Source organism: Pristis pectinata, chromosome 25 (genome assembly GCF_009764475.1).
Source record: "Pristis pectinata isolate sPriPec2 chromosome 25, sPriPec2.1.pri, whole genome shotgun sequence".
NCBI classification, from domain to species: Eukaryota; Metazoa; Chordata; class Chondrichthyes; order Rhinopristiformes; family Pristidae; genus Pristis; species Pristis pectinata.
The window spans coordinates 21,693,093-21,720,548 of record NC_067429.1 but is presented as its reverse complement, the minus strand read 5'-3'; the positions used below and the strand labels follow the sequence as shown (position 1 = coordinate 21,720,548).

At 41.6% G+C, this 27,456-nt stretch overlaps 1 protein-coding gene across 1 annotated transcript in view; it reads left to right on the top strand.

Annotated features, from left to right (window-relative positions):
- Positions 1-26,249, top strand: part of LOC127583032 (neurexophilin-1-like) — a 50,098-nt gene extending 23,849 nt beyond the window's left edge. Inside the window, exon 2 of the mRNA XM_052038733.1 lies at positions 25,485-26,249. Within this exon, the coding sequence (XP_051894693.1) occupies positions 25,485-26,249 (765 nt within the window). The remainder of the gene's footprint in view (positions 1-25,484) is intronic.
- Positions 26,250-27,456: the final 1,207 nt, after the last annotated feature.

The following is a 27,456-nucleotide window of genomic DNA, read 5'->3' as shown; positions in this document are numbered from 1 at the left end:
CACCAGAAAGCCAGTTTAAATTATGAGCTCAGTCTCAAGGCAAGACTCATGCCAAGCCATGCAGAAGTGGGATGGGAAAGACTTTGTTTTTTAATCAACAGAAACGTCTCAGTTGAATTTTGCCTGTTGGCATATGCGTCACATGTAGAGCTCAGATTGTGTCCATATCTATAAGGCTACAACTCTGCTGCAGTTTCAATAGAAATCATCTCTGCTTCACAGATAAGAACCAGACTAATATTTTCTGTTGCTAAACATGAAGTGATAAGTCTCTGCCTTTGTATTAAGTATCTAATTATCTTCAGTTTTACAAATTAGGAGGTTCCTTTTGGAGTCAGTAATGTAATTAGTCTGTGTCTACCTCTTGTACAGTTGTTTTCCTATTTGTCTGGATTTTGGTACAATTTTTCGCCCCACATGCTTTATAAATTTAGAACTTTACTTGCAATAAATCCAAAAGACATTGGCATCTCAAAGTATTCTGTCTTCATAATACGATCGTACCTGTGAACTCAGCCCATGAAACGTTAAAACTACAGTGCTATGTTTTTGCAAAAGGAACTTCCAATTTTCTGTCCCTATTGAGTTTAGAATCAATGGCAAGGGTTCCTCTTCGATTTTAAAATGAAACTGCTCTGATACTGTGGCTGCCTTCAGCAATGTTTGTGCTGAGTGAAGTTTTCTTTAGAATAAGCTGATTCATTGGTGTAGAAATTTGCTGCTTTCTGCTTCAGAGCCATTGTATAGTGGGATGTCTTGATTATTTTTGGCTGTATATACTGACACCAATATTCCTGACTAGATGGGGGTGATTGAGGAATTTCAATCACACCTGAAGACGGCACTGCTGTAAGTAACTGGGCTCTAAATTAAGACACATAAATTTTACTGCGCATTAGGAGACCGTGCTGTCATTGTTAGTCATAAGTTCAGCTTGCTGAACAGCTTTCTTATGGACAGTCAGAGACTTTCTCCCAGAGCGACAATTGGACAGTCAGAGACTTTGTCCCAGGGCGACGATGGCTAATAATGAGGGGACATAATTTTAAGGTGATTGGAGGAAGGTATAAGGGGAGTGTCAGGGGTAAGTTTTTTACACAGAGTGGTGGGTGTGTGGAATGCACTGACTGCAGAGGTTGTGGGGGCAGATACATTAGGGACATTTAAGAGACTCTTAGGTAGACACATGAATGATAGAGAAATGGTGGGGGGGGGCTATGTGGGAGGGAAGGGTTAGATAGATCTTAGAGCAGGATAAAATGTCGGCACAACATTGTGGGCTGAAGGGCCTGTACTGTGCTATAATGTTCAATGTTCTATGCTGTACTTTGAAGATATTCAGTTTAAATAGACACTGTAGACTATTTCCTGCAGCGTGCTGTGTAAATACAGGTGATCCCTGTATTACAGCTGTTCAGGTAAAGGAAATTTGCCCTTACAGAATTCATAAATCACCACGCAAAAATTTGGGATACAGAATAAAATTCACTCTCACAGAATTCATGTGAAAAAAATAAACACTTCTTTTTAAAACTCCTGTTTCTTGACATCTGCACAAATGACGCAGCTTCACATGGAAAATCATGGTACGGACCATTTTCTCGGAATGCATCTCCCCTCTCCCATAATGTGGGGGTCTCCTGTGGACCTGCCAAGAAATTTGAACACTTAATTCTGATTTTTTCAACCTTACACAATTGAAATCTATTTTTCATGGAGTGAAACAGGACAATGGCATGTCCTGGATGTTTAGTATCACTCTGGAAATTTGAACTGACACTTCCATGTGTGATTTACTCTTGCGGGCCTACATAATTTCCTTGTCAATGGCTTGTATTACCCTTGCAATGCTCCTTCTGGAGAGTTGTGGGAGAACTTAGACCAAGTTGTATCGGGAGTACCCTTCATTGGACACTCCTGGGGCAAATAGGTCTTTGCAACACAACCTTGGATCCCGACAGCTATAAGGATGAGTGAGCTTTGATTCTTCACCCCCCCTCCAAAAGGCACCAAAACCCCACAACCCTGACTCACTGAATCCCAGGCGCAGGATGAAGCCCCAATCCTTATATCCTGCTCTAGTCTCTTGCCTGCTTGTGCCTCTGCTTTCCATGATCTTGCTTGGAGACCCTCTCCCTACCTGTGTTCTTGATGCAGACCCTCCTCCCTATTTCATTACAGACCCACCCACTTTATTCCTTGACCTGATTTTGCCTGCAGTGAACCCACCTCCCTGCCACAAGTATCCCCAAACATAAACACAGATCCCCTTTGCCTCCACCCACAGCAGCCAACTAGCATGCAAACCATCACTGCACTCCACTCCACTCCATTCCCCAGCCTCCCAAATCCCACCCCAGGGCATCCACCTTACTCATCCACCTGACCCCAGGCGCCAGGTCTCAGTCTGTAGCTGCCCAGTGTCTCAGGCACCACAACTGAAATGGTAATCCATGTCCCATGGCTACAACCACCTAGCACACCCATCTGCTTCATTAGAATATCTAGGCCATCATGTTCACTGAATAAAAGGCTCGGCTGTAAAGGAGATTAATTGCTCCAATTCCTACCCAGTCTTCATCCCAATGCTGACACATTCCAAATCATTAAGAAGAAGTATGTGGCGTTCATTAGGACCTCTGGACGTCCCAGAATGCTTTGCAGCTAGCTGTCAGCCCTGGCTCCATGAGGACCACACTCGCCTCAGAGTTGGTTGGTTGTAGGTTTACCTCTGGAGGCTTTGGTGCAAAAATCAAGCCTCTAACCAGTGGATTGCTGAGCGAGTATCACAGTGTCATCAGTCCCGACTTTTGGATGGGACTTAAAGCTGAGATCCTGCCCACCTTCCCAGATGATGTAAAGATCCCATGACACTATTTTGAAGCAGAGCAGAAGAGTGGAGTGGCACAATGGCTCAGCTGGTGGAGCTGCTGCCTCACAGTTTCAGTGACCCGTGTTCAATCTTGTCCACATTCTCCCTGTTACCACTTGGGTTTCCTCCTACATCCCAAAACACACAGGTTGATAGGTTAATTGGCCAATGTAAATTGTCCTTGGTGTGTAGTTGAGTGATAGAATCTGAGGGGGGAGGAGTTGATAGGAATATGGGGGGAATAAAGTGGGTAGGATTAGGATTAAGTGGGTGTGTGATGGTCAGTGCTCAGAGGACTGAATGACCTGTTTCTGTGCTGTTTCATTGAGTCATTCAGTTATCACCGGTGCTATAGCCTACACTTATTCATCACTCCACACCACAAAATATAAATAATATCATTGTCGTGTTACTGCGTGTGGGAACTTGCTATGCATTTTGTAAAGTACCTTATTGGCAGGCACGGTAGTGTAGCGGTTAGCATAAGGCTTTACAGTGCCAGTGACCCAAGTTCAAATCTGGCCTCTGTCTGTAAGGAGTTTGTACATTCTCCCCGTGTCTGCGTGGGTTTCCTCTGGGTGCTCCGGTTTCCTCCCACATTCCAAAGACGTACAGGTTAGGAAGTTGTGGGCATGCTATGTTGGCACCGGAAGAGTGGCAACACTTGCAGGCTGCCCCCAGAACACTCTACGCAAAAAGATGTATTTCACTGTGTGTTTCGATGTACATGTGACGAATAAAGATCTATCTATCTATCTATCTTATAAAGAAGGAAGATTTCTATTTGAGTGGTACCTTTCAGGAATTCAATGTGCTTTGCTGAGACTCTTGTAATGAGGGAAAAAGAGAAGCCAAGTTGCACACGGCATTCTTCTACAAACAGTATGATCATTCCCAGATAGCTGTGGTTTAGTGCTGTTGATTGCTGGGATAATTATTGGCTGTAATACAAGGGATAACTCCTCTGCTCTGAAATAATGCCAATGGACCTTTTAGCAGAAAGCAGTCTTGGTTTAATGTCCTATTTGAACGGTATTAATTCTGGCTGGGGCATGTTGTCTGATGTCAAGAGACAGGACAGTGGAAAAGTCATTTTCAATGAAAGAAGAAATATTGTATAATGTTAAAGATATTAAGCAAAAGTGTTGGATTTCTGGGTGAGGTGAAGTGACTGTGATCAGAATTCAGTGACGTGTGGTCAGGGCAGGCTGCACCTACCTAACGAAAATTAAAATTTAATTTGTATTTGATTACTTAATATTTCATATTTTTACAATAAACATTTTACATAATACAAATTATATTTGGTAGAAAGAACCAAAATTATTTCATTGTGATTTTACACTAAAAAGTTTGACACTGCACCTCATAGCTGTTGAGCTGAATTCAATTCCAGTGCTTGATGACTCAGTAACATGTGAAATAGTCATAATCTGGCACTGCCTTTTCTTATTCTCAATCCAATCACACATTACGCACGTGCAGAGGTGACATTTGACTGAAATCCCAGCTCTTTGCTTGCAAATTTGTGGCAATAAAATGGGAAAAAGTAGAATCTACTGTGGGGTCATGCCTATAAGCCATACGTAAACAAATAACTGGTCTGTGAATTTGGGGGTTTCCGTAGATAGCTATAAGTTATTCCCTTCAGCTTCCCCGCCTTTAACTAAACCTTTGACAAGTTTCCCAATGTTTTTTTTTCTCTGAGAAGGATTTGGTGGACTTGCTGGATCCTCAGCTCCATCTCGTCATAGAGTCACAGAGACAACAGGGCAGTGAGTCTGCACTGACCATCAACCACCCAGTTGGTTGACAGGGACACTTTGGGCACAGGCATGGGGTCTGCTGGATACTCAGCTACTCAATAGATCCTCATCAACCAGGAGGAACCAGAGATCCAGTGGGTTCTGGGCAACACCCAAAATGTACATGTAGTTGGTGAGGCCAAGTCTCTTTCTAGTTGATCAGGACCTTTCAGGCATGGATACAGGCACAGAACAAATGTCCATGTTATCCAACAAGTAGAGCCCAGCATCACTCAGAGAAGAGGGGGTTGGGTAATGTCAGATCTGCACACGCCCAGAACTTTGGTCTATGGAGCTGTGATTGGTTGGTGGCTTGGGTGGGAATCAGGCTGTGCTGACGTTGGAGCTCCATGGTTGATGAACGTGTGTCACAGACAGATCTTGGTGGACAATTCCACCCTTTCTCCCAGGTCCAGTCCCTTCCCACTTACATCCATGATACTTCAATGCCTTTCACCACTTGGATCCAGTTCCCTGGTCCTAATCAGTTCACCTTCACCACGGGTGTACTATCCCACATCAGGAAGATCTGACCACCCTCTCCTTCTTCCATGAACAGAGGCCTAATGAGTTCCCCTCCGTCAACACAATCATCTGCCAAGCTGCCCTTGTCCTCACATTGAACAACTTCTCCTTCAATTTTACTCACTCTATCTTGATGAAAGGTGTAGCTGTAGGCACTCACATGCGCTCAACATAAGCCGTTTTGTGGGATCCTTGGAACAGTCCCTGTTTCAGTCTCAGACCCACTCCCCAGCTCTTTTTCCAGTACATTGGTGTTGCGTGAAAATGTCATTGCTTTTGCAGCCACCTTTCCACCCTGTTCTCACCTTTGCGTGGTCCATCTCTGACTCTTCCCTTCTCATTATGAACCCCTCCATCTCCATTCCAGGGGATAGGCTAACTACCAACATTCACTACAAGCCCATAGACTCCACAGCTACCCTGACTATACCTCCTCCCACCCTGCCTCCTGTAAGGACTCCACTCTATTCTCCCAGTTCCTTTTCCTCCATCACATTTGCTTCAACAATAAGACATTCCACACAGGCGCCTCTGAAGTGGCTGCCCCTCTGCCACAGTGAGCTGAGACCCCGACCACATCTCATCTATTTCCTACATATCTACTCTTACCCTTTCCCTTCTGGGACAGAGCAAGAACAGAGTTTTCCTGGTCCTCACCTTCCACCCCACCAGCTTCCACATTCAACAGATCACCCTCCACATTGCACTACGAGACATATATTCCCCTCCCCTTTCAGCATTTTGAAGGGTTTGCCTCCTTCACAACTCTTGGGTCCACTCTTCCTTCCCTGTCCACCACCCCTATCTCATGGCACTTTCCCATGTAACTATAGGAAGTGCAACATCTTATGCCTCCCCACCATCCAGGGACCTAAATTTTCTTTCTCAGTGAAGCAGCCATTCACTTACACTTTTTTCAATTTAGTGTACTGCATTCAAAGTTCACAATGTGGCGTCCTCTCCATTAGAGAAACCAAACACAGATTGGTTAATTGCTTTGTGGAGCACCTGTGCTCAGTCTGCAGAAGTGACTGTGAGCTTCCCATTGCCTGTCACTTTAATTCACAGTCTCACTCCCACTCTGACCTATCAGTCTGTGGCCTCCTGCACTGTTACAATGAGGGCCAATACAAGCTTGAGGAGAAGCACCTCATCTTCCATCTGAGAATGTTGCAGCCTGCTGAATTCAATATAAAGGGGACACAAGTGACTGCAGATGCTGGAATCTAGAGCAACAATCTGCTGGAGGAGCTCAGTGGTCGAGCAGCATATGTGGGGGGTGGGGGGGGGGCCAAGTAATTGTCAACATTTCAGGTTGAAACTCATTTTTCGTTCTAATTGTGTCCTTTCTTGCAAAAATTTTGTGTAATTTATGTTTATGTTTTTCTTGTGAATGTTGCTTATCTGATGCCATGTGCCTGTGATGCTGCTGCAAGTAAGTTTTTCACTGCACCTGTGCACACATGTGCTGATGACAATAAACTCGACTTTGAACTTGACTTTGACTTTTGATTCCTTTTCTCCCACAGATGCTGCTTGACCTGCTGAGTTCCTCCAGCAGTTTGTGGAATTCAGTATCAAATTCTCCAGCTTTAAGTAACTCACTCTTTCTTTCTGTTTGTATCAGAACTGGCCATTTCTGCCTGTCATTTTGGCTCAGATGTATTTTCTGTGCAGTCCAGCCTGCTTAGCAGTAACAACACATTAGATAAATATAGGAGCTTAATATGACCTTAATTGCCACATCCTGTCCCAACACATCAGGGATATTCCCCTTATTCCACTCCACCCGCTCTGCTATCTAAACTGACTCGTTTCCTCTCTTTCCCAGTTCTGATGAAATGTCCTGGACCAGAAATCTTAACTGTTCCTCCTTCCACAGATGCTGCCTGACCTGCTGAATGTTTTCTATTTTCATTTTAGATCCTGGGGGTATTGGTGATGCTGAAGGTGGGGCGTGCTGCTGTTGATTATGTGGAGAATGGGAAGGGATGGAAGTTGATGAGTGTATGTGGAGGTTGGCGTGTGTAGGGGAGCAGGGCTGATATAGTTTGATGCAAGGCTACCAAACTGTGAGCAGTGCATACATATGGGAAAGATGTAAATATTTTTTACAACATGTAACCTTTCAATACCATGTGAATTAAAACAAGTCTGTTGCTTTTATATAAATGTTTCAGTTAGTACACTGCCATTTCAGCTACTGTATGTCATTGTCAGAATTTTGTTTGACTACACATCACTGCCAAAATTGCTGGGTATTGAACCTGGAGCAGGAAGTTCTTTTGTTCACACTACTCCTTTAGCCTCTTAACTACTAATGAAGCTTGGGAAGGAATTTTCTCTCATGGGCACGTTCTCAGCTTGAAGCAGAGAGCTTCTATCAAGAACCAGCAGAGGCAAGAAGACATTTCCAGTTCCAGTTTCATTATCTTAACTGAAGTCATTTATTGAAATCCAAATTTCCCTTGTGGTCTTCTCCCAGACCTGAAGTTTCGGTACAAGCACATTCCTCAATGTGTGACTGACAATGACCCTGTAAAGGTCTTCCTACTGATTTGAAAATTTAATTAAGGTTTAATTATCGCCTTAAAACCTCAGACTTACAATTCTTTGTCTGCTACATTACAGAAGTAATTAGAACTCAGATCACTCACACTCCCCTTCAGAGTGGTCAGCTCCAAAGTGAATAATCAGTGATCACTTCTTCTTTTCTTCAGCCACAATCACTTCACTCCTCTGTGCACTATCAGGTGTGTCCTTATTACTCTTTCTAGCATACAGTCTGAATTTTGAGACATTTACTTTTAAAGGCTGTCACTTTTTGTTATTATTGCCAGCAGTTTAAAATAAACCAAAGAAACAAATCTCATGTATTTCGGGCTCATGTTAACACTTTCCGAAAACTGCTTCATCATAATTTAACTTTTAACACCTCTGTTCCCCTTTGCCATCTCCGCTTAGTTCCTGACGACTCACCTGGCTCCCTTGGTTTTGCTGGTTTCCTCCTAACACCAACTGCTGTTCTACCCAGCCTGTTATCTTACATGAGAGCATAAGAAGATAAGAAATAGGAGCAGGAGGAGGCCATCTGGCCCGTCAAGCCTGCTCCGCCATTCAATAAGATCATGGCTGATCTGGCCGTGGACTCTGCTCCACCTACCCAGGTCACCCAGTACAATCTGATGCTGGCTTGTGTTATTATTACATGACTAGATGTCTGTGGAATCCCTGACACTAAGCTTTCCAAATATTGCTCCGTGAGTCACATGTTCAACTGATTCCTGAACCATGACAATCTCAGAATCTTAAGACTGTTTGGTTTCTGTTTGGACAAGGTATATTTAGTAATGACAAAAAAGTAATGTACAAGCCATTAATTATTTGAAAAGATCATGATCCAAGGTGCGCACATTATTTACTGACTGAAATTAAAGACCTAACCTTCCTAACTTTGAATAACTTCAGACTTTGGTACTGCTGCCAAGATGCCATAAACTCAGCTGATAGAAGCTTGGAATACAAGAATCAAAGTAATTGTGAGAATTTGGAAGAGAATTTGAATTTTGTAAGCTTGCCTGCAGCTAACTCTGACAACATTAATAATCTGAATTGACCACAAATAGTACTCCAGTAATTGCACCAAAAACATAAGGAAAGGATCTGGAGCAAGAAGAGGAAGCTGGCAGCTTCCCTTTGAACACTGACTGAAGCATCCTGAGGGAAATATTCCTCTGTGGCTACAAATATTAAACACCTGTGCGAGTTATGTCCCCTGGTTATAGACACCTCCACATGCTTGGTTCTGTTGAAAGTGTAAAACTGAATGTTGGGAGGTGAGTGCAGCTGTAGCCTTTACTCTTGCCAGTGATTGATGCTGGAGACCAAAGAGGAATTTTTCAGAGTGTGGTTATGTGTAATAGCTGGAGCTGGCTGATAATGAAGAACAGAGAGAGAATGGTACTCTTGAAAAGCATACACATGAAGCCTGTCAACTTCTTCCATTCTACTTATCTCTCTCCACATATGTTGCAGTGCTGTGATATGGTGATGGAATGAGTTATAAGTGCAGTGCAGACATTCTCCTCATAAATGAAAATCAAAAAAATTATGCGGATGCTGGAAATATGAAATAAAACAGAAAACCGCCAGTTAGGCAGCATCAAGGTTCTTGTTTCTGTCAAAGATTGTGGATTCAAATGGCACTGTGGTGCAGCTGGTAGAGCTGCTGCCTCACAGCACCAGAGACCCGGGTTCAATCCTGACCTTGGGTGCTATCTGTAAGGAGTTTGCACATTCTCCCTGTGATTGCTTGGGTGCTCCGGTTTCCTCCCACATCCCAAAGACACGTGGATTGGTAGGTTAATTGGCTGCTATAAATGCCCCTAATGTGTAGGTGAGTGATGGAGCCCTGGGAGAGTAGATGGGAATGTGAGGAGAATAAAGTGGGATTAACGAAGGATTAGTATAAATGGGTGCTTAATGATCAGCACAAACTCAGTACCTTGTTATGACCTTGCACCTTATTGTCTACCTGCAATGCACTTCCCTGTAGCTGTGACACTTTACTCAGTATTCTGTTATTGTTTTTACCCTGTACTACCTCAATGCACTCTGTACTACCTCAAAGCACTGTGTAATGAAGGAAGGTGTGCAAGACAAGTTTTTCACTGTACCTTGGTACAACTGACAATAGTAAACCAATACCAATACCAGCCTGTTTCAGTCCCGTATTTCTCTATGACTCTGTGGCACTCAAGTGAGTGCAGCTGTAAAGAGTGCTGTTCTTCAGATAAACCGTGACTGTATCTGCCCTCAGGTGAATGTCAAAGATAACTTAGCACACTTAAGGAAAGAGAACAGGATTCATTCCAGTGGCCTGGGCATTGCTTATTCCTTAACCAAGTGCATTAACCAATCTTGTTGTTGTTCATTGGTTGCCATTTGTCCTACTATAATATTATATACTATGTTTGATATTACGCATTAAGCTGACATGAAAAAGTTGATGTGGCACTTTCAAAGTTTAAATGGCCCAAGGTACTTAAGAGGAGAGATAGTAAAAAAAAATTACACTGGTTGCATTTTATGACTTGGTGAAAAAGGTACATTTTAAGGAGGATATTAAAGATGGAAAAGAGTTGGAGAGGTTTAGAAGAAAAATCCAGAACGTGATATCATGGTATCCTTTATTCTATATTATACAGTATATCCTCATCCTTCCTACCAAAATGCATCTTCTCATATTTCCCTACATTAAACTTCCTTTGCCACAAGTCTGCCCATTCCCCTACCCTGCTTATAATCTGTTCCAATTATCACTAACCTCTTCAGAGTTTGCAATACCTCCAAATTTTGCATTATCTGCTAATTTAGAAATTGTGGCTTACATCTTCACGTTATAGATCAAAAAAGCAGAGGCTCTAACACCAACCCCTGGGGAATGGCACGATTCAACTTCATCCAGTCCAAGAAACAATCATTCATATCCATTCTCAGTTGTCTGTCACTTAGGCAACATTTGTATCCATTGTATCATTGTTGAGGGAATGACACAAAGTCACGCTCCCTAAGGTCCAGTGTCTGAATGCCTGTGGATAAACGGCACCAAACTTCTGACCTGGGGGATAATTTTAGCCCAATCCACTGGCAGGAATCTGTCAATACTGTACTGCCTGCACAAAGTTGCTTTGGGAATTGCCTCTCATGCAACAAATGGAGTGAATGAACTTGGCAGAAGCCTCCTAAAGGCTTTAGTCTCAGTCAGGGTCTTCACTGAGATTAGATAAAAGAGCAGACAGATACTTTGAAGTCTTTGTGGGGGTATTACACCCTTTTTAAATTGACTCCAACCTCTGCTGTTGCAGCCCCAGAGCTATCAGCATGACACCTCTTTCCTCACTACAACAGGCTGGCAGCTCTCCAGTGTCCTGTAATCCCCAGGCTGATTTCCTGGACACCCTGTAACTAACCCAGGAAGAATTATGTTTTCTGTTGTTTATGTTGAAGCTTCTGAATTATTAATCATGTAAATATTGGAGCTGGGTGTAAAGGTTGCTTGCCAGGGTGGCATTGTTAGAGGAGCGATGAAATTCCGAGAGCAGTCACGTCAGTGATAAGAAGGACAGTTTAGGATCTGTCTGAGTTGCAATTCTGCAATACCAACCACTTGCCTGATTCACTCACTGTGCATTGACAGAGGAGTTTTAAGTAGGCCTGGGAAATCATATAACTCAACTTGCAGCTCAAGAGAATTCTAAATTCACGCAATTTTATTTCAGAATGGTGTTGCTTTTTTTTTAACACATGCCAGCATTTTTTGTTATAAGCATTTTTTTTTGTCTTGACTAAAGGCACTGATATGGAACAGCTTCCTGATACAGTGTAGTTGCTATGTTACTAGTGTTGGTGTCAAAGTGATGGAGCTAACAGGACAAATAACTGAAATGAAAATGGAAATAACCAATTGAAGGTATTTTTAATGATTGAAGAATTCAACCAGTTACAGATCTAAGTCAGTGCTTAGAAATTGTGCCTGCAATTATTCTTGGGTAAGGTCACACGTATTAACCTGGGCACTTCCAGCTGCAATTCACCTGAAGACCCTTTGCATTTTTCAGGCACCTGTAACCCACTCAATGATGATGCAGGTCACACACCATTGATTTTCTCAACTCCTGCATAAGTTGTAGCTTTTTGTTTGCAAGCTAGGAGTTTCATGGACCATTAACAGAAGAACTAGGAGCACTTCACACCAAGATGGGCAATGACTTGTCAATTAAAGTTTCAACATTCTGATGTCGATAATATTGCATGCCACATTCACCAGCCTCAGTTCTCAATGCTCTGGGTATTTGACTGCTATTCCATCACTGAATCCAATCCTTTCATACAGTGAATACAACAACTGCATGCTGTGTCTCTGCCTTACTGTTCATCCTGCACCTTGCAGTGGCACACAGGACTGGAGGTATGGGGGCAGACAGGGCAGATGATTGCCCATACACATGGAAGATTCTTATGTCTCCCCTTCTCCTGTACTTTCCTTCAGCTCCAAGGCATCTTTTATGCAGCAGTTCTGGGCTGCCATGGGGAGAGTTCCTTTCGGGATTGTTGCCCTTTCCAGAGATCAGTACATCAAAGGCACAGCAGCTGGGAGCTTTTTAAGCAGCTGTTGTTGGTAATCACATTGGTCCTGTCACAGAGATACAAGCGACTGCAGATGCTGGAATCTGGAGTAATAAACAATCCGCTGGAGGAACTCAGTGGAATGAGCAGCATCTGTGTGTCACCTGCACAGATGCTGCTCGACCTGCTGAGTTCCTCCAGCAGATTGTTTATTGGTCTCGTCACAATAAAGTGATTGTGGCCCTAAAGCTGTTTCTTATTGTATTTTGAGGTAATTCCATGACTCTTTTGGTCCAATTGGCCAAGAAAGTTCCACACAGCATGTTTAGTGCACCAGTAAAGGGTGAACTCCAATGTGCAGTCAGTGTTTGTATTTAAACAGAAACATGGAGAGTTTCTTGTTCCCAATCTTTTATCCTAGGACTGTGCTTTAACTTTTCTTTATTGTACATATGGATAACATATTTTGCATAAGGCTATCTTCAACAGTCCTGAGTGACAATCGAGTAGTCTTGATATACAATTTAAAATGTACCAAAATCATGTAAATTATTTTCATTTGCTTTTTCAAATGAATTGCAATGGTTTTGGCTTCAGCTTTCTCAGCCAGTCTGTACTTCCTACCAAATGCAAAGGTTTACTAAAGGCAATGCAGCCATAAATCATTTTCAAACAGAGCTTTCAGACTCAGCTACAGACAGACAGGACCCACTAATAACTCTGCCTCAAATGTCTGCTGACTTCTCATTCTGACAACACACTAAAAAATAATTACAAAGTTGGCCTTTAATAGAATTAGTCCCTTGCCAGAGAAACACATTACCTTCATTTACAAGTTTAATATTTCTCTGATGGTGCAACTCATTCAAGAGAGAATGTACAGCCATTAATTATGAACACACACATAATATTCTTGGCTTGTATTGGCCAGATGGGTGTCTGACACGTACAGAAACACAGCAACATATTTAAATATCGCTGAATGACTGAATAACACAAATATTGCTTCTGCTCAGTTGATCTGGAGAACCCATTCTCTCCCTCTAGAGATCCCTCACTGACTTTTGCCATGAATTTAGATGCAGGCTGGCATGGGAAAAGATCCTTTCAGTTGCTTTCAGAGCTTATATAATTGAAGCCACAGAGAGCAGGTCTGTTTGATACTGCCTGGGACCTGGCTTTCAGAGCTATCAGGGATGACATGGGAAGATTGTTGCTGTTGTAACAAGTTTAGTTTCTAGGTCTTATTATGACCAAAGCTATCTGGTTCACAATGCTTGGGAGTCTCAGATATTGTAGAATGTGGTCTGCTGCAGAAAACCAACTGTGGTCCAATAGGCAGCTGTCAAGCAACTCATTTTGAAGCCCAATGCACAGCAGAGAGACTGAAAAGAAGATTTTAAAACCCTCCAGATACTGTAAATCCAAAATAAAAACAGAAAATCTTACAAGTTCTCAGAGGTCAGGCAACATTTATTGGAGAGTGCCAGAGAGTTGATGACTTTTCATCAGAACTTGAATGTTGTAAGTTACAGAGATGGGGAGGGGTGGGGAGGACAAATGAATCATCTGTAACCAAATGGAAACTAAGACAAAATGGATGACAGATGGGTCTCCATTCGACAGGGTGAAGAAAGCTTGTTAGTGCCACCTAATCTGTCTGGAGAAGGTTTAAGCAGAGGGAGAAACAAAAAAAGCAATTGTGCTGGAACTATGAACAAAGAAACAGAGCTAACACTTCACATCAACAACCTCCCCACAAAGTGTCATCCAGCTGAAATGCAACCCTGTCCTCTTCCCATTGACAGCATCCAATCCACTGAGCACCCCCAGCACTTCCTGCTGTAACCCCAGAACTAGCAGGTTCTGACACAAACTGGAAAGGCTGGTTATCTGAAATCGATTAATTCAGTGTTGAGCCCCTTGTTCTTAAACAATGATTTCTTGTTCCAGATGCAAGAGGAACACCCTTTCCAATTCTTCCCTGTCAAGACTCTCAGGGTTGGTTCTCATGTAATCCCAGTGAAGTTGAGGAACAACATCTCACCTTCTATATAAGTACACTGCAACCCTTGGGCTCAACATTGAATTCAAGCCTTTCTAGATAAGCCAATATTGACCATGTAGGTGTGCATGTTGATGTGTGTTGATTTGTGTGTGGGCACACATGTGGATGTGTGTGTGTGGATGTGTGTATCATTTCATGTGTGGATCTGTGTCCATGGGTGTGCATGTGTCTGCATTTTCAATGTATGTGTGGGTGCATATATGGGTGTGTGTGGGTGCATATGGATGTGTGTTTGGGTGTGTGTATGGATGTATTTTCAGGTTTGTGTGTGTAACAACACATGTGGTTTGTGTGTGAGGGCGTACGTGTGGATGTGTGTGCTGCTTCATATGTTGATCTGTGTGTATGGGTGTGCATGTGTGTGTATGAATGTGTACCAGGGTATGTGTGTGGATTTCTGTGTGGGAGGGTGTGTGTGTAGGAGTATGGACACGTATGAAAATGAATGTATGGGTGGGTGTGTTGATGTGTCTTTGAGCGCGTGTGTAGACGTGTGCATAGTTTGTTTGTGGGGATGCATGTGTAGATGTGTACGTCATTGCAAGTATAGATTGTGTGCCTGAATGCATGTGTGGATGTGTGAGTAGATGTGTGTGACTGTGTGTGTGTGTGTGTGTGTGTGTGTGTGTGTGTGTGTGTTTGGATGAACATGTGTGTGTCTGTTGGTATGCATGTGCACGTGTTGAATGGCTGTGCATGTTGATGTGAGTGTCTCTGTGTGTGAGTCCCTGTGTGCCTTCACAAGCTTCTGCACTCCCACCATCCACTGATCACTCATAATCTAAAAATAAGACAAAGTACTATTTAAGAGGAGAGAGACTGACAGAGAAACTAATACTGTGCCATCTTCTTTAGTTATCAGCTCAGCAGTAGCTTACAAAAACATGCATTGTTTTGATACAGAAAAGAACATAAAACATCGTAATGCCATTACTTTTATAATGGTGAGAAAGGTTCCCTTTGGGGAATAGAATACATCTAATAGTTGAGGAAAATCACACAGCCAGGTCGAGACTGCCACCCAACTTCGGGCGGTAAAGCCCCTCGTCTCTCTCGGCAGGATGCTCCTTTCCCCACTTCTGAGCAAGGCTCCCTACTGCAGAAGCTGGACAATGTTCCACTTCCAACAGCGTGCCACTGCACATGAGGCAGTTTCGTGCCAGTTAGAGGCCAGTTCATCCTACCGACCTTAAGACTGATCAAACCAGTTTCCAAGTGGACCCTGCAGATAGTGGAATCATTGTTTCATCATTGTTTGCATTTGATTCCAAGTGACTCGCTGCACTATCCACCTATCCACATACAAAACCTTTTTTATATATAAATGCAGGCTGCCATCAAACTTGGAAGTTTTTCATTAACCACAACTGCCTCTGGATTCCTAATGTTTACAGATTTTTCATGTGCATCTCTTATTTTATTCAGGTTCCAAATTTACAGACGAAGTGAAATTTCATGGGAATCTTCCCAATCCCCTGCCATAAAATTTGGTTCAGCCATAAGTAGAATATTGTGTACAGTTCTGATCAACGCACCACAGGCAGGATGTTGAATGCACTCAAAAGGGTGCAGAGGAGATGTAAGATAAGATAAGATAAGATCTTTATTAGTCCATGTACATCAAAACACACAGTGAAATACATCTTTTGCGTAGTGATTTTGGGGGGCAGCCCACAAGTGTCGCCACGCTACCGCCGCCAACATAACATGCCCATAACTTCCTAACCTGTACGTCTTTGGAATGTGGGAGGAAACCGGAGCACCCGGAGGAAACCCACACAGACACGGGGAGAACGTACAATCTCCTTACAGACAGTAGCCGGATTTGAACCTGGGTCGCTGGCGCTGTAAAGCATTATGCTAACCACTATGCTACCATGTACCAGCACATTGCCTGGGATAGAACACTTTACTTATGATAAGAGACTGAATAGGCTAGGCTTGTTTTCCTTGCAAAGAAAGACGCTGAGGGGATCCAAATAGAGGTATACAAAATGATAAGCGGCATAGTGGATGATGAGAAACTCTTCCCCATCACGGAGATGTCCTAAAACCAGAGAGCAGAGGTTTAAGGTGAGGAGTAAAAGAGTTAGAAGGGATCATCCAGGGAATGGTTACAAACTGGAATGAAAAGGTAGTGATGGCAAGAACTCTCACCACATATAAAAAGTATGTGAATGAGCACTTGAATCATTAGTGCATAGAAGGCTGTGGACCAAGTGCTGGTAAATGAGATAATTACAGATGGGTACTTGGTAGGTCGAAGGACCTGTTTCTGTGCTGTGTGACTCTACAACTTTGCAGAAAAACCAAGGAAAAGGGCTAAATATTTCTCCACCCCTCCTATGAAAGTTAAAGCCAGAGCCTGGGAAAAACTCCAGAGTAAATTTTATCTCAGTGTATTTGCTTGATTTCCAACAGCGCAGAAGATTTTAACTTACATTCTAGTGCTTGTGTATTAAATATTTATATATGGGTTTTCACATACACATCATTTTCAATTAATTCCCAAGAGTAGTGCTGTATTGAAGAAGTGCTCTATGTTGACTTTTGAAATTAATGGGGAAATCCAAAGGACATTGGTGGATGGAACTTCATGAAGGAGATGCAAGGGTTAATTCTGAAATTCCAGTTGAGAAACCAATTTGGAAGGACTAGAGCCTGTGATGGGTTGCTGTAATCCTAGTCCACAATCCCTTCATAAAATGGCTTCCACTGGTTTTACAGTAGCTGGGAAAATAAAATCAGGGCAAAAAGTAGTGATGTAGGGAAGCATCTCCACACTTTCACCAATTAACACTGCTGAAATCATTTGCTCACCTCAAATCATTGATCACAGATTGAAACCCGTCATGTAAAATTTAGAAGCAAAAGGTCAGAAACCTTTTTAGTTCACCATGTAGCATCATGACTTTTCACATAATCATATTCCTGTATTATTAATTATATGTGTCAGTGAGTTTAATGCATTATTGCATTGTTGCAGAAGCTATTTCGGGGAGCTCTGGGGTGGCACAGTAGCACAGCTAATAGAGCTGCTGCCTCAAAGCTCCAGAGACTCAGGTTCTATCCTGACTTCCATTGCTGCCTATGTGGAGTTTATCTGTCCTTCCTATGATTGTATGGCTTTCTGCAGGTGCTCTTGTTTCCTCCCATATTCCAAAGACATGTGGATTCATAGGTTAATTGCTTCTAATGTATAGGTGCGTGGTAGAATCTGGGGGAGGAAAAGTTACAGGGAAAATTACTGGGGGAACGGATTGCATTTGAGCCAGTTTAGATTTGATGGGCTGCAGGGCCTCTCTCTTGTCATAAAGAAACGTGTACCATCCAAAACAATAAAGGCGTGACCTATGTGACATAGATGAAAAGTTAAGACATCAGACTTGGCTGATCCTCCACGTCAAAACAAACACGAATATTTGAGCACATATCACAATTTAGGAATGGTCTGACTTGAATTCATTAGCACATTGTAGTTTTTTCCTTCAGTATTATACAATTGAAATCATTTTTCCCATAGTGAAAATGCAATAATGGCATTTCGAAGTCATTTCTTGTCACTAAGGTAATTCACCCTGGCACGGATGACTCTTTGCGCCCATGATATGATTTCCAAGTCAGTTGGGCACAAGCTGATGTAATTGTCCAAGCAACACTTCCTTTTGGAACATTGCAGGGGGAAACTAGAGCACAGTGGCCTGGAGTGGTCCATCACTGTGCCCTCCTGAGATAACTTGATCTTTATTCTGCAACAGTGGATTGGGACCCATGTAAGGTGAGCCCCTTACTTACCTTTGACCCCCTCCCCATAAAACACCACACTGACCCCTCCCCATCCCCTCCAAAGTCACTCCTAAGCCATAGTGTTTAAGCCTCAATCCTGCAACTTCTGATCTTCCTGAGCAACTCAACCACCAGCCACAGCCAACCCCAACACCCACCCCCAGCCCCTCTGCAATCCCCCATTACCCATGAAGGATGCTCAACTTACAGCCCCCATTGTCCGTCCTCCCCATCATCACCTATGTGACTGAGGTCCCCAAATATCAGTTGTTTCTCTGGCATTAACCTCAGGCCTGGATTGATCCAGATTCAACCCAAGACACTCATTGGTATAGACAGCTCCCCCATGACAAACTACATGTTCCAAAGGAAAGTACTTTGGAAAGTTCTTTAACATCATTCACAGGTCCATGTATCACGGCTAGAGTTGTCCTTTGTAAAAGCCTTGGTAAGTAAAAGATATAATTAGTCAAATTATTCTGGATAAACCTTTCTCTCCCCTGAAACTTTGCTTTGTGATTATAATTAATTAACCTTCTATCTGGCATTCTAAATGCTTAAATGAGCTGAACATTTATATGACTACTGAATATAAGCAGATGATTAAATCTAAGAGAAGGTCCAACACTTTAATATTGGTGTTATAAAAATTTGATTAGTTCCAGTTATTAGAAAGTTCATAGGAACAATTAAATCAGCTGTTATAAAGCCATTCAAGTGTCTGTGATGATTTCCATCTCCATTTGTTTAATCTCGGCCCACATATCATTTTGATAAATACTGTTAATTCTGCCATTCTCCATTTCCTTTGAGGCACTCAGCTCCAGTAATGTCATAACCCTGTCACAGAGCAAGTTTGCTTTTCTGCCAGGATTGCAGAATTAACTCTTTTATCTCCTTCTTGCACCTTTTTCCAAATCCCTGCATTGTATTTAAATTATTGTTTCTTAACTCAGAAAATATAATGATATAATTCAAATACTTTTATTCCCTCCTGTGTAACAGGATAGGAATGTGAAGAAAATAAAATGGGATTAGTGTAAGTTTGTTGTAAATGGGTTCTCGATGGTCAGTGTGGATTCGATGGGCTGATTTACCTGTTTCTGTGCTATATGATTCCTTAACTCCATGGTTTACAGGAAAAAAATATTGATGCAACTATTGAGCCTGATTTTGCGGTATCAGGGCATTTAATGGCATTTGCTTTCAGTTAGACTTCCATCAGCTGAAAGACAATATTCCCACAATCTTGTCAAAAGAGCAAGTTGATAATGACAGTCCAAAAAGCAACCGGCATCAGGGCAGTGAGTGAACAGGACAACAAATGAGATAATTTCTTACACCACTGCAGGTGAAGGATTGGGAAATCACATCTAAACGGAAGAAATGACCAGGTCCTGTCTGAACTAAACTGGTCTGAACTAAAGGGTCTGAATTCAATGTTAAATCCGGTTGTGGAAAGAGAAATAAACAGATGGAAAAGAAAGATTCAAAAAGAGGAAGAAAACAAGGATGAAAAAGTAAAAGTAAACGTAAACACACTATGTGCTTAGGGAGGTTTGGTTTGCAATAAGGAACAAATATCAGTATATCATTAAGAGGGCATTTATGATACTAATTGCTAGCCATAAAATATCTGTGGGTTGCGTTTATATACCGTACATATGCTACATTCCATTGCACACAGACAGCAAATTCGTAGCATTCCAATGAGCTCCATTGGAGATGTGCAGTGAAACATCACTTTCATGAAGCTAACAGTGCGACTTGTACAAGAGTGTTAGGATATTCCTCTTTTACCAAGCATTTGCCCCTCACTTGAACCTGTTGTACCGTTCATGCTTATAGATGAGTGTCATAATTCTCAGCGATCCATTTAGAATTATGAAGAATAGCAAAGGAAAAGGCAGATACAGTTAGAAAAATTTATTATGATCTGGAAATCTGTGCCATTGGGAACCATGGCAAACTGGTTGTGCAATTACTTTGATTGTGGGTTCCGTTCTTAGTGATGCTTTTAATTGTTTGCGTCTTAGTGACCTTGGAGAGAGAAATACAATGTTCCACCAGTACACAAGACTTCCCATAAACAATGGATGTTGCAGGACGTTGAACTGATATTGATGATTCTATTGGATTGACCAAATCTCATGACTAAATTAGTGGGCCAGATTTCTGGCCGTCAGAACCACTTCATGAAGTAAAATGGTTTGTGAGTGGTGACTAGGCCTCAGTTGGCAAATCATGACCCTGTCCTGAACTACCCTGGTGGCCTTTTGATAGTCCACTGCTGTAAAAGAATTTTGAAATGTTTTTAAACATTCCTGATGATTCAAGACATTTATAATTGTTCACATGGATTTAAATATTTAAAAAAATAAAGAAATAGATTTGTTTAAAAAACAGGGCTAGAAATTAAATGACAAGGTTTAGATTCAATAAGATAAATAATAAAAAAAGACAAACCACATGCCTACACTTACCTTTTCATGTCTGCTCCTAAAATCATTCAAATGACTAGGTCACACAACTGATGTTTGCCATCTCTGGTGGAAAGCTGAGGGGTCAGATGTGAAGTGCTTTGTCCTGGATTCTGTCCTAAGTCCAAGGGCTAGCAGAAGGTGAGATAGGCTGGTTTCTGACCTCAAGTTTGTCTCTGACTTCAGCAGGGCTTACCCTTGTGTTACTTTTAGCTCTCCCACCCTACTCATTCTCTCTTCTCCCCCCCCCCCCCCCCCCAACCAGGCAGAAAATACACAAGCTTGAGAACACATTCCACCAGGCTCAAGGACAGCTTCTATCCTGCTGTTATCACTCTTGAAAGGAACTTTCATACACTGAAAGATGAACTCTTGATCTCCCAGTCTGCCTCGTCATGGCCCTTGCACCTTAGTTGTCTACCTTCACAGCATATTCTCTGTAACTGTAACACTTTATTCTGCATTCTGTTTTATTTCATTTTATACTAGCTTCTTCAATATATCTCGATAAATGTGATGATAATAAACCAATTACCAATTTTTTCCAGAACTGCCAGCTATAGATTAGAGCAATTGGCCTTTTGTATTTGGCATGCTTCCTTAAATGAGGGAACCATGAGGAGTTGTTTTTCCTGGTTAGTGATTCTGGAGCAAAACTAAGCTTCCCTGATGGGCTTCCATGTGAATGATGTACTTAGGCAGATACAGCAGGGATGAGAGTTGTGGCCAGGAACCTTCTTCACAATGTTCTCCCTCCATGGAAATGGACTTCCCCTTTATCTTCACAAGTTCTGATGAAATGTCATTGATCTGCTGCTCTGATTTTATCTCTCCACAGATGCTGCCTGGCCTGCTGAGCATTTTATTTTATTTTTATTTTAGATGTTTTGCATATTTTCTTTTCACTCACAAGAGTCATGTAGTTCGCCTGTCAGAAACGACACTGTGGTGAAACCCTTTCATTCAGGTTTTCTTTCCATTTTATATGTTTTATATAGTATTGGTGAGTAAAAAATATAATTAGTCAAATTATGCTGGATAATATATGACATTTGCTTCTTTGAACATAGTGGGTCCTGAGTTGTTATATCTGACCTTAGGTGTACACAAAATATTAGCTACAATGGGTGAGAACATACAATAGGACTGAAAATTGTTTATATGTTTTTAATCTAGTGAGGTGTTTTTAACTGAATCCTGCACTACAGCTGAAATTAGCACAGAGGTAGACTGACCAGTAATTAAAATGTTTACATATACAATCATACCTGCATTTGGGCTTAAAAATTGGCACTAGTGCTGCCATGACCTCCAATAAAATTCAGCCATAAGAGTTTTGCTGATTATCAGCATAACTTAATCATACCCCATTTCTCAGACGGCCAATCTGAATCATCAGCAAAAGAGTAAAAGTGGATGCACTGTATGAGGAGATAGTGGGTATTATCTGTCTCCACAGACAAGCCAGTACGCAAGATGATAGAGCTGGAAATAGGACTAATCGCTTTAGCAAAAATTCTTCTCTTGGTTCAAGTGAGAGGAAATCTGTTGCATAAATTGTTTATAAATGTACGATTAATTTAAAAAGCTAACTCCAGTTTGTGCTGCAGAAAGTAAATACAGTTCATTCACATTTTTGGACTCTGATGTAATGCCATTTCTCTTTGATCTTCAATTCTTTGCTTATTTCTTGGTCTTTTCCAATCTATTATTAATCCACTCTATTCATTCGACTGTAAAACCTTCAGTTTAATTGGATTCTTGTTTCATAACAAAGAAAGAGAAATCCCATAACTCCACACCAGCCAGACGGAGATAAGTGACATTTCTGGAGACAATAATCCATGGGAAAATGAAGTAGCACTTGGAAAAGTGTGGGTTAATAAAAGTAAAAGCCAGCAAGGATTTGCTAAGAGTGCATCCTGCTTAATAGAGTTATCTGTGACGTAATGGAAAGGTTGATGAGGGTAATATGGTTTACATGGTTATGCGCAACTTCAAAAGGCTTCTGATAAACTACAGCACACAATAAACTTGTTAATGAATTGAAATCCATAGAATTAAAGAGGCAGCTATTGCAGGGATATGAAATTGGGTGAAGTACCAAGAGCGCAGATAAATGATCATTTATCAGACTGGAGGGGGAGTATACGGTGATGTTGTCCACTGTTCATTCCTAAGATCACTGCTGTTTTTGATACTTGTGTCTCAGACTTCAGCATACAGTTGCAACAGAACTCAAATGGGTAGCTCAATGACGAAGAGGGTGGTAAATATAAAAAAACCTGCAGATATTGGAAATCTGAAATAAAAACAGAAATGCTGGAAACATCCAGCAGTTCAAAATTTCAGGTCCAAGACTCCTCACCACAACTAGGAAAGAGAGAAAACAAGTTTGCTTCAAGTTATAGAGAAGGTGAGAGAGTGATGGAAAGGATGAAGGAATTATCTCTGATAGAGTGAGACCAAATGGGTTAATATGACGTTTAGATGCAGATTATGTTTCTTTGTTTGTGTTATGTGTTGCTATTAACAGCGCTGTGGCATATGCCCAGCAGTTCAGGTTATGCCAATGCAGAGGGGAAAAAAAGCCAAAATCACAGGTGGAAAACAAGCAGAGAAGTCCAGTTCCGATACAGAGAGAGAGAAAGGAGAGGGGGGGGGGGGAGAGAAAGAAAGAGGAAGAGTGAGAGAGAGAAAGAGAGAAAGAGAGAAAGAAAGAGGGAGAAAGATAGAAAGAGAGAAAGAGAGAGAAAGAGAGAGAGAAAAAGAGAGAGAGAAAAATAGAAAGAGAGAAAGAGATAGAGAAAGAGAAAGAAAGAGCGAGAGAGAGAGAAGGGGGAGAGAGAGAAAGAGAGAGGGAGAGAAAGAGAGAGAGAAACAGAGAGAGAAAGAGAGAGGAAGAGAGAGAAAGAGAGAGAGGAAGAGAGAGGGAAAGAAAGAGAGAGGGAGAAAAAGAGAGAGAAAGAAAGAGAAAGAGAGAGAGGAAGAGGGAGAGAGGGAAAGAGAGAAAGAGAGAAACAGACAGAGAAAAGCTAGAGAAAGAAAGAGATAGAGAACGAGAGAGAAAGGAAGGGAGGAAGGACGGGAAGGAGTGTTACCCAAAGTCCAAGTATTCAGTATTGTGTCCAGAGGGTCACAATGTGCCCAGCTGGAAGATGAGATGTTGTTCCTCAAGGAAGAGGATGATGGTAATGGACTAGAGGAGGACACTGAAGGACAAGTAAAACAAGCAGAAGTATACTAGATATGGCTTAATGTAGAGAAGCATGAAATGATTCATTTTCCTAAGAGAAATAAGGAGACGGAATACAAACTAAAAAATACCATTTGAAGAATGAGGAATAGGGAGGCGTTCAGATGTACCCACACAGATACTTGGAAGTGGGATTTCCAAAATGTATCTCTCTCTCTCTCTCTCTCTCTCTCTCTCTCTCTCTCTCTCTCTCTCTCTGAGAAATGTGCCATGAAATAGAAGTGCACAAAAAATGCCATCTGCAGGGGCTATTGCCCTGTAATTGAGTTAGTTTGGCAAAAGATATTCTTGAGTGTCAACACCACGTTGTCTTAAGATGATGCAGCATCTGCTCAATGCAAAATTAAATCAGGCCTTTAATGTGCTGCACTCTTGGGTAGTTTCCCATCTCAGCCATGCACCAACAGCCCTGTTGTGATTTGCATTCAGGGAGCAGGTAGGTTTGCAGCTGATCACTAACAGGCCAGTCCACCCAAGACCCAGCATCCAATTGAGAAAGGGTTTTATGGGACACTGATAGTAATTTGTCTTTATGTTTTTGTTGGTTTGTGGCTGTGCAAGATAAGGGGCAGGGTAAATCAAAGGGGGAATCTGAAGGTTTCTTTCAAGTAAAGATTACTTGCAATATGGCTTGGATAATTCTGCTGCATCACTGAATGATACAGCAGATGAAGAAACCATCTTATCCATTCTGTCTTTGCTAACTTTTTGAGAACCACCCAATTACTCTTGCTTTATTTCTCATTCCATATGGACCTGAAACTTTTGCCCTCACATGTTTATCCAATCCCCTTTGATAATTCCTGTTGAATTCAAAAGGGAGTTAGGTTCAAAGTGGGAAATCCTTGCTAAGCTCTGCAGAGCATTGGTGTGACCATACCCGGAGTACTGCATACAGTTTTGGCCTCTTTATTTAAGGAAGGAGGTATGTGCATTCCAGGTAGTTCAGAGAAGATTCACTTGGTTGATTCCTGGGATGAAGGGTTGTCCTGTGACTGAGTTGGGACAATTTATTAATGTTTGGAAGAATGATTGCTATCTTACCGAAACATTTAAGATTCTGAGAGGCTTTGACAGTGTGGATGCCATGACGACATTTCCTCTAGTCAGGGTTATAAGACCGAAGAGATATAGCTTCAGAATCAAAGTTCAGCAATTTAATCATGGAGATAAAGAGGAATCTCTTCTCTGATATTTGGGAATCTTTGGAATTTCTACCCTGAGGACTATGGAAACTGAGTCGTTCTGTATATTCAAGTCTGAGATAGACTATTGGACTATAGGGGGGACAAGGGTTATATGGATCAGGTAGAAGATGAGTTAAGGCCAAGTTCAGAGCAGCCGTGACCTTATTGAATGGCAGAACAGTTCCCAAGGGAGCATGTAGCCCAACGTGTTGCTATTTCTGATGAGCTTTTGATCTTATGTACCTGCACCTCACTTTCAGCAAGTGCACTCAGCTTCCCCACACCTGCAGAATTTTGCTTTCAATACAAGTTATTGTGTCAATCATGCCCATTTAAGAAAGGCTTCTTTTAATGACATTTACTATCTTTTTCTGCAGGTTGCATTTACACTTGGGAATACATCAAATGATGCTGAAGATGTGAAGTCCAGTGGCTCTAAAAGCACACAAAAGCATGTCTTAATCAAGAGCAACAGAGTGTCTGCCCTCAGTCAGTGGGTCATGCACGCACTACCAAGCACAGGGAACTCGACACTTCTGCGATTTCCATTCTCCTCACCAGTCTCCTACTCCAAGCAGGATATTTGGGACTGGTTGGGAAATATTTCTGATCAACATGAAGACCCCAACTCCAGAGTCAAGAGAAGACCAATTGTTAAAACTGGGAAATTTAAGAAAATGTTTGGATGGGGTGATTTTTATTCAAACATCAAAACCGTGAAGTTAAACCTCCTCATCACTGGGAAAATCGTAGACCATGGAAATGGCACTTTTAGTGTGTATTTCCGCCATAATTCTACTGGCCAGGGAAATATATCAGTTAGCCTTGTGCCACCCACAAAAGCGGTCGAATTTGACCTGGCTCAACAAACAGCGATTGATGCCAAAGATTCTAAGATATTTAACTGCCGCATTGAATATGAAAAGATTGACAGAGCAAAGAAGACTGCGCTGTGTAATTATGACCCGTCCAAGACTTGCTACCAGGAACAGACCCAAAGCCATGTGTCCTGGATTTGTTCCAAGCCCTTTAAAGTCATATGTATCTACATTTCATTTTACAGCACGGATTACAGGCTGGTGCAGAAAGTGTGTCCTGATTATAATTACCATAGTGACACTCCCTACTTTCCCTCTGGTTGAAAGCTTTGGGAGGGGAGATTTGTTCCTTTTATTTTATTAATGTGCTGAGATGGAGTGATTGGCAGGTTAGCTCATAAACTGAGGTTCATGGTGATTACAGTTTAATAACTGTTGTTAAGTTGTTCCGTGCCTGTTATTACAGCATTCGACAGATCTGTAAATGGGAGTAAAATATCTAAAATGTCCAGCACAAAAAAAAACTCATACAGGCTAATGCAGAGTATCAACTTTCCAGGAACACTGCAACATCTGATATCTATTTCTGCAGTATCAGCAATCAATTTAGGAGAGGCAGTTCAGATTCATATTGAAAGAGCAAAAGATAGATCAATCATTATTGTAATTATCATCTAAAATCACATTTAATATTGAAACCTATGAGTCATTTTACGTTTAAAAAAACATTAGATCAATGTTAAAATGGATGAATAATTAAATAACTGCCTCCTCCATTAGCTGAAGACACTGACAAATTATGGATATTATGCAAAGTGCCCACATGTCTCAACCACTTTCACCCAACATGTCTTGTTTAATAATTTCCATTTCTCCTGGTCCCCGATGTGCCTCTTGTCTTCATTGCATCAGTTTTATAGGTCAGGCAAAATTAATATTACATTATTTATCATGGCATTTAGAAAGGAGAAGAGAATCTCACCATTAAGAAAGATGCAGAAACAGGTTCAGTCAGTAACAATGCTTGCTTTTTTTCTCTTTGTAACGTTGTAAGATTCCTTCCCATCTTTTAACTTCTTGCTTACTTGAACAGTGTTGGTTTGTGGATGCATTTGCCAAGAACCACCTTGGAATCTTACAACCAGCTGATGTTTCTGAACATAAGGAGCCATTTGCCACACAATTAACAATAGACTTCTAGTTTATCTATGTGAATGTGAGAACTGGGAAAAAGAAAACTGTAAATTTGAGTTTAGTACTTCTTCAAGAAAGGCACACAGATGTTAAAAAGGGATGTGGTCTATTGAACTGTTACTGGCTGCATGTGATAACAAAGAAGATTTGGAAGGAAGACTTGAAGGATGTGAGTACAAACCACAGCACAAGTATTTCAGCTATTATAAATAATGCCATTGTTTGCACTGAGAAATCCCTCCTCCACACCAGTGTATGTAAAATGTTATGTCTCTGTTGTATGTCCATGTGTGCTCCTGTTGTTCACGCAGAATCTCCAGGGTCAGGGAGATAATTT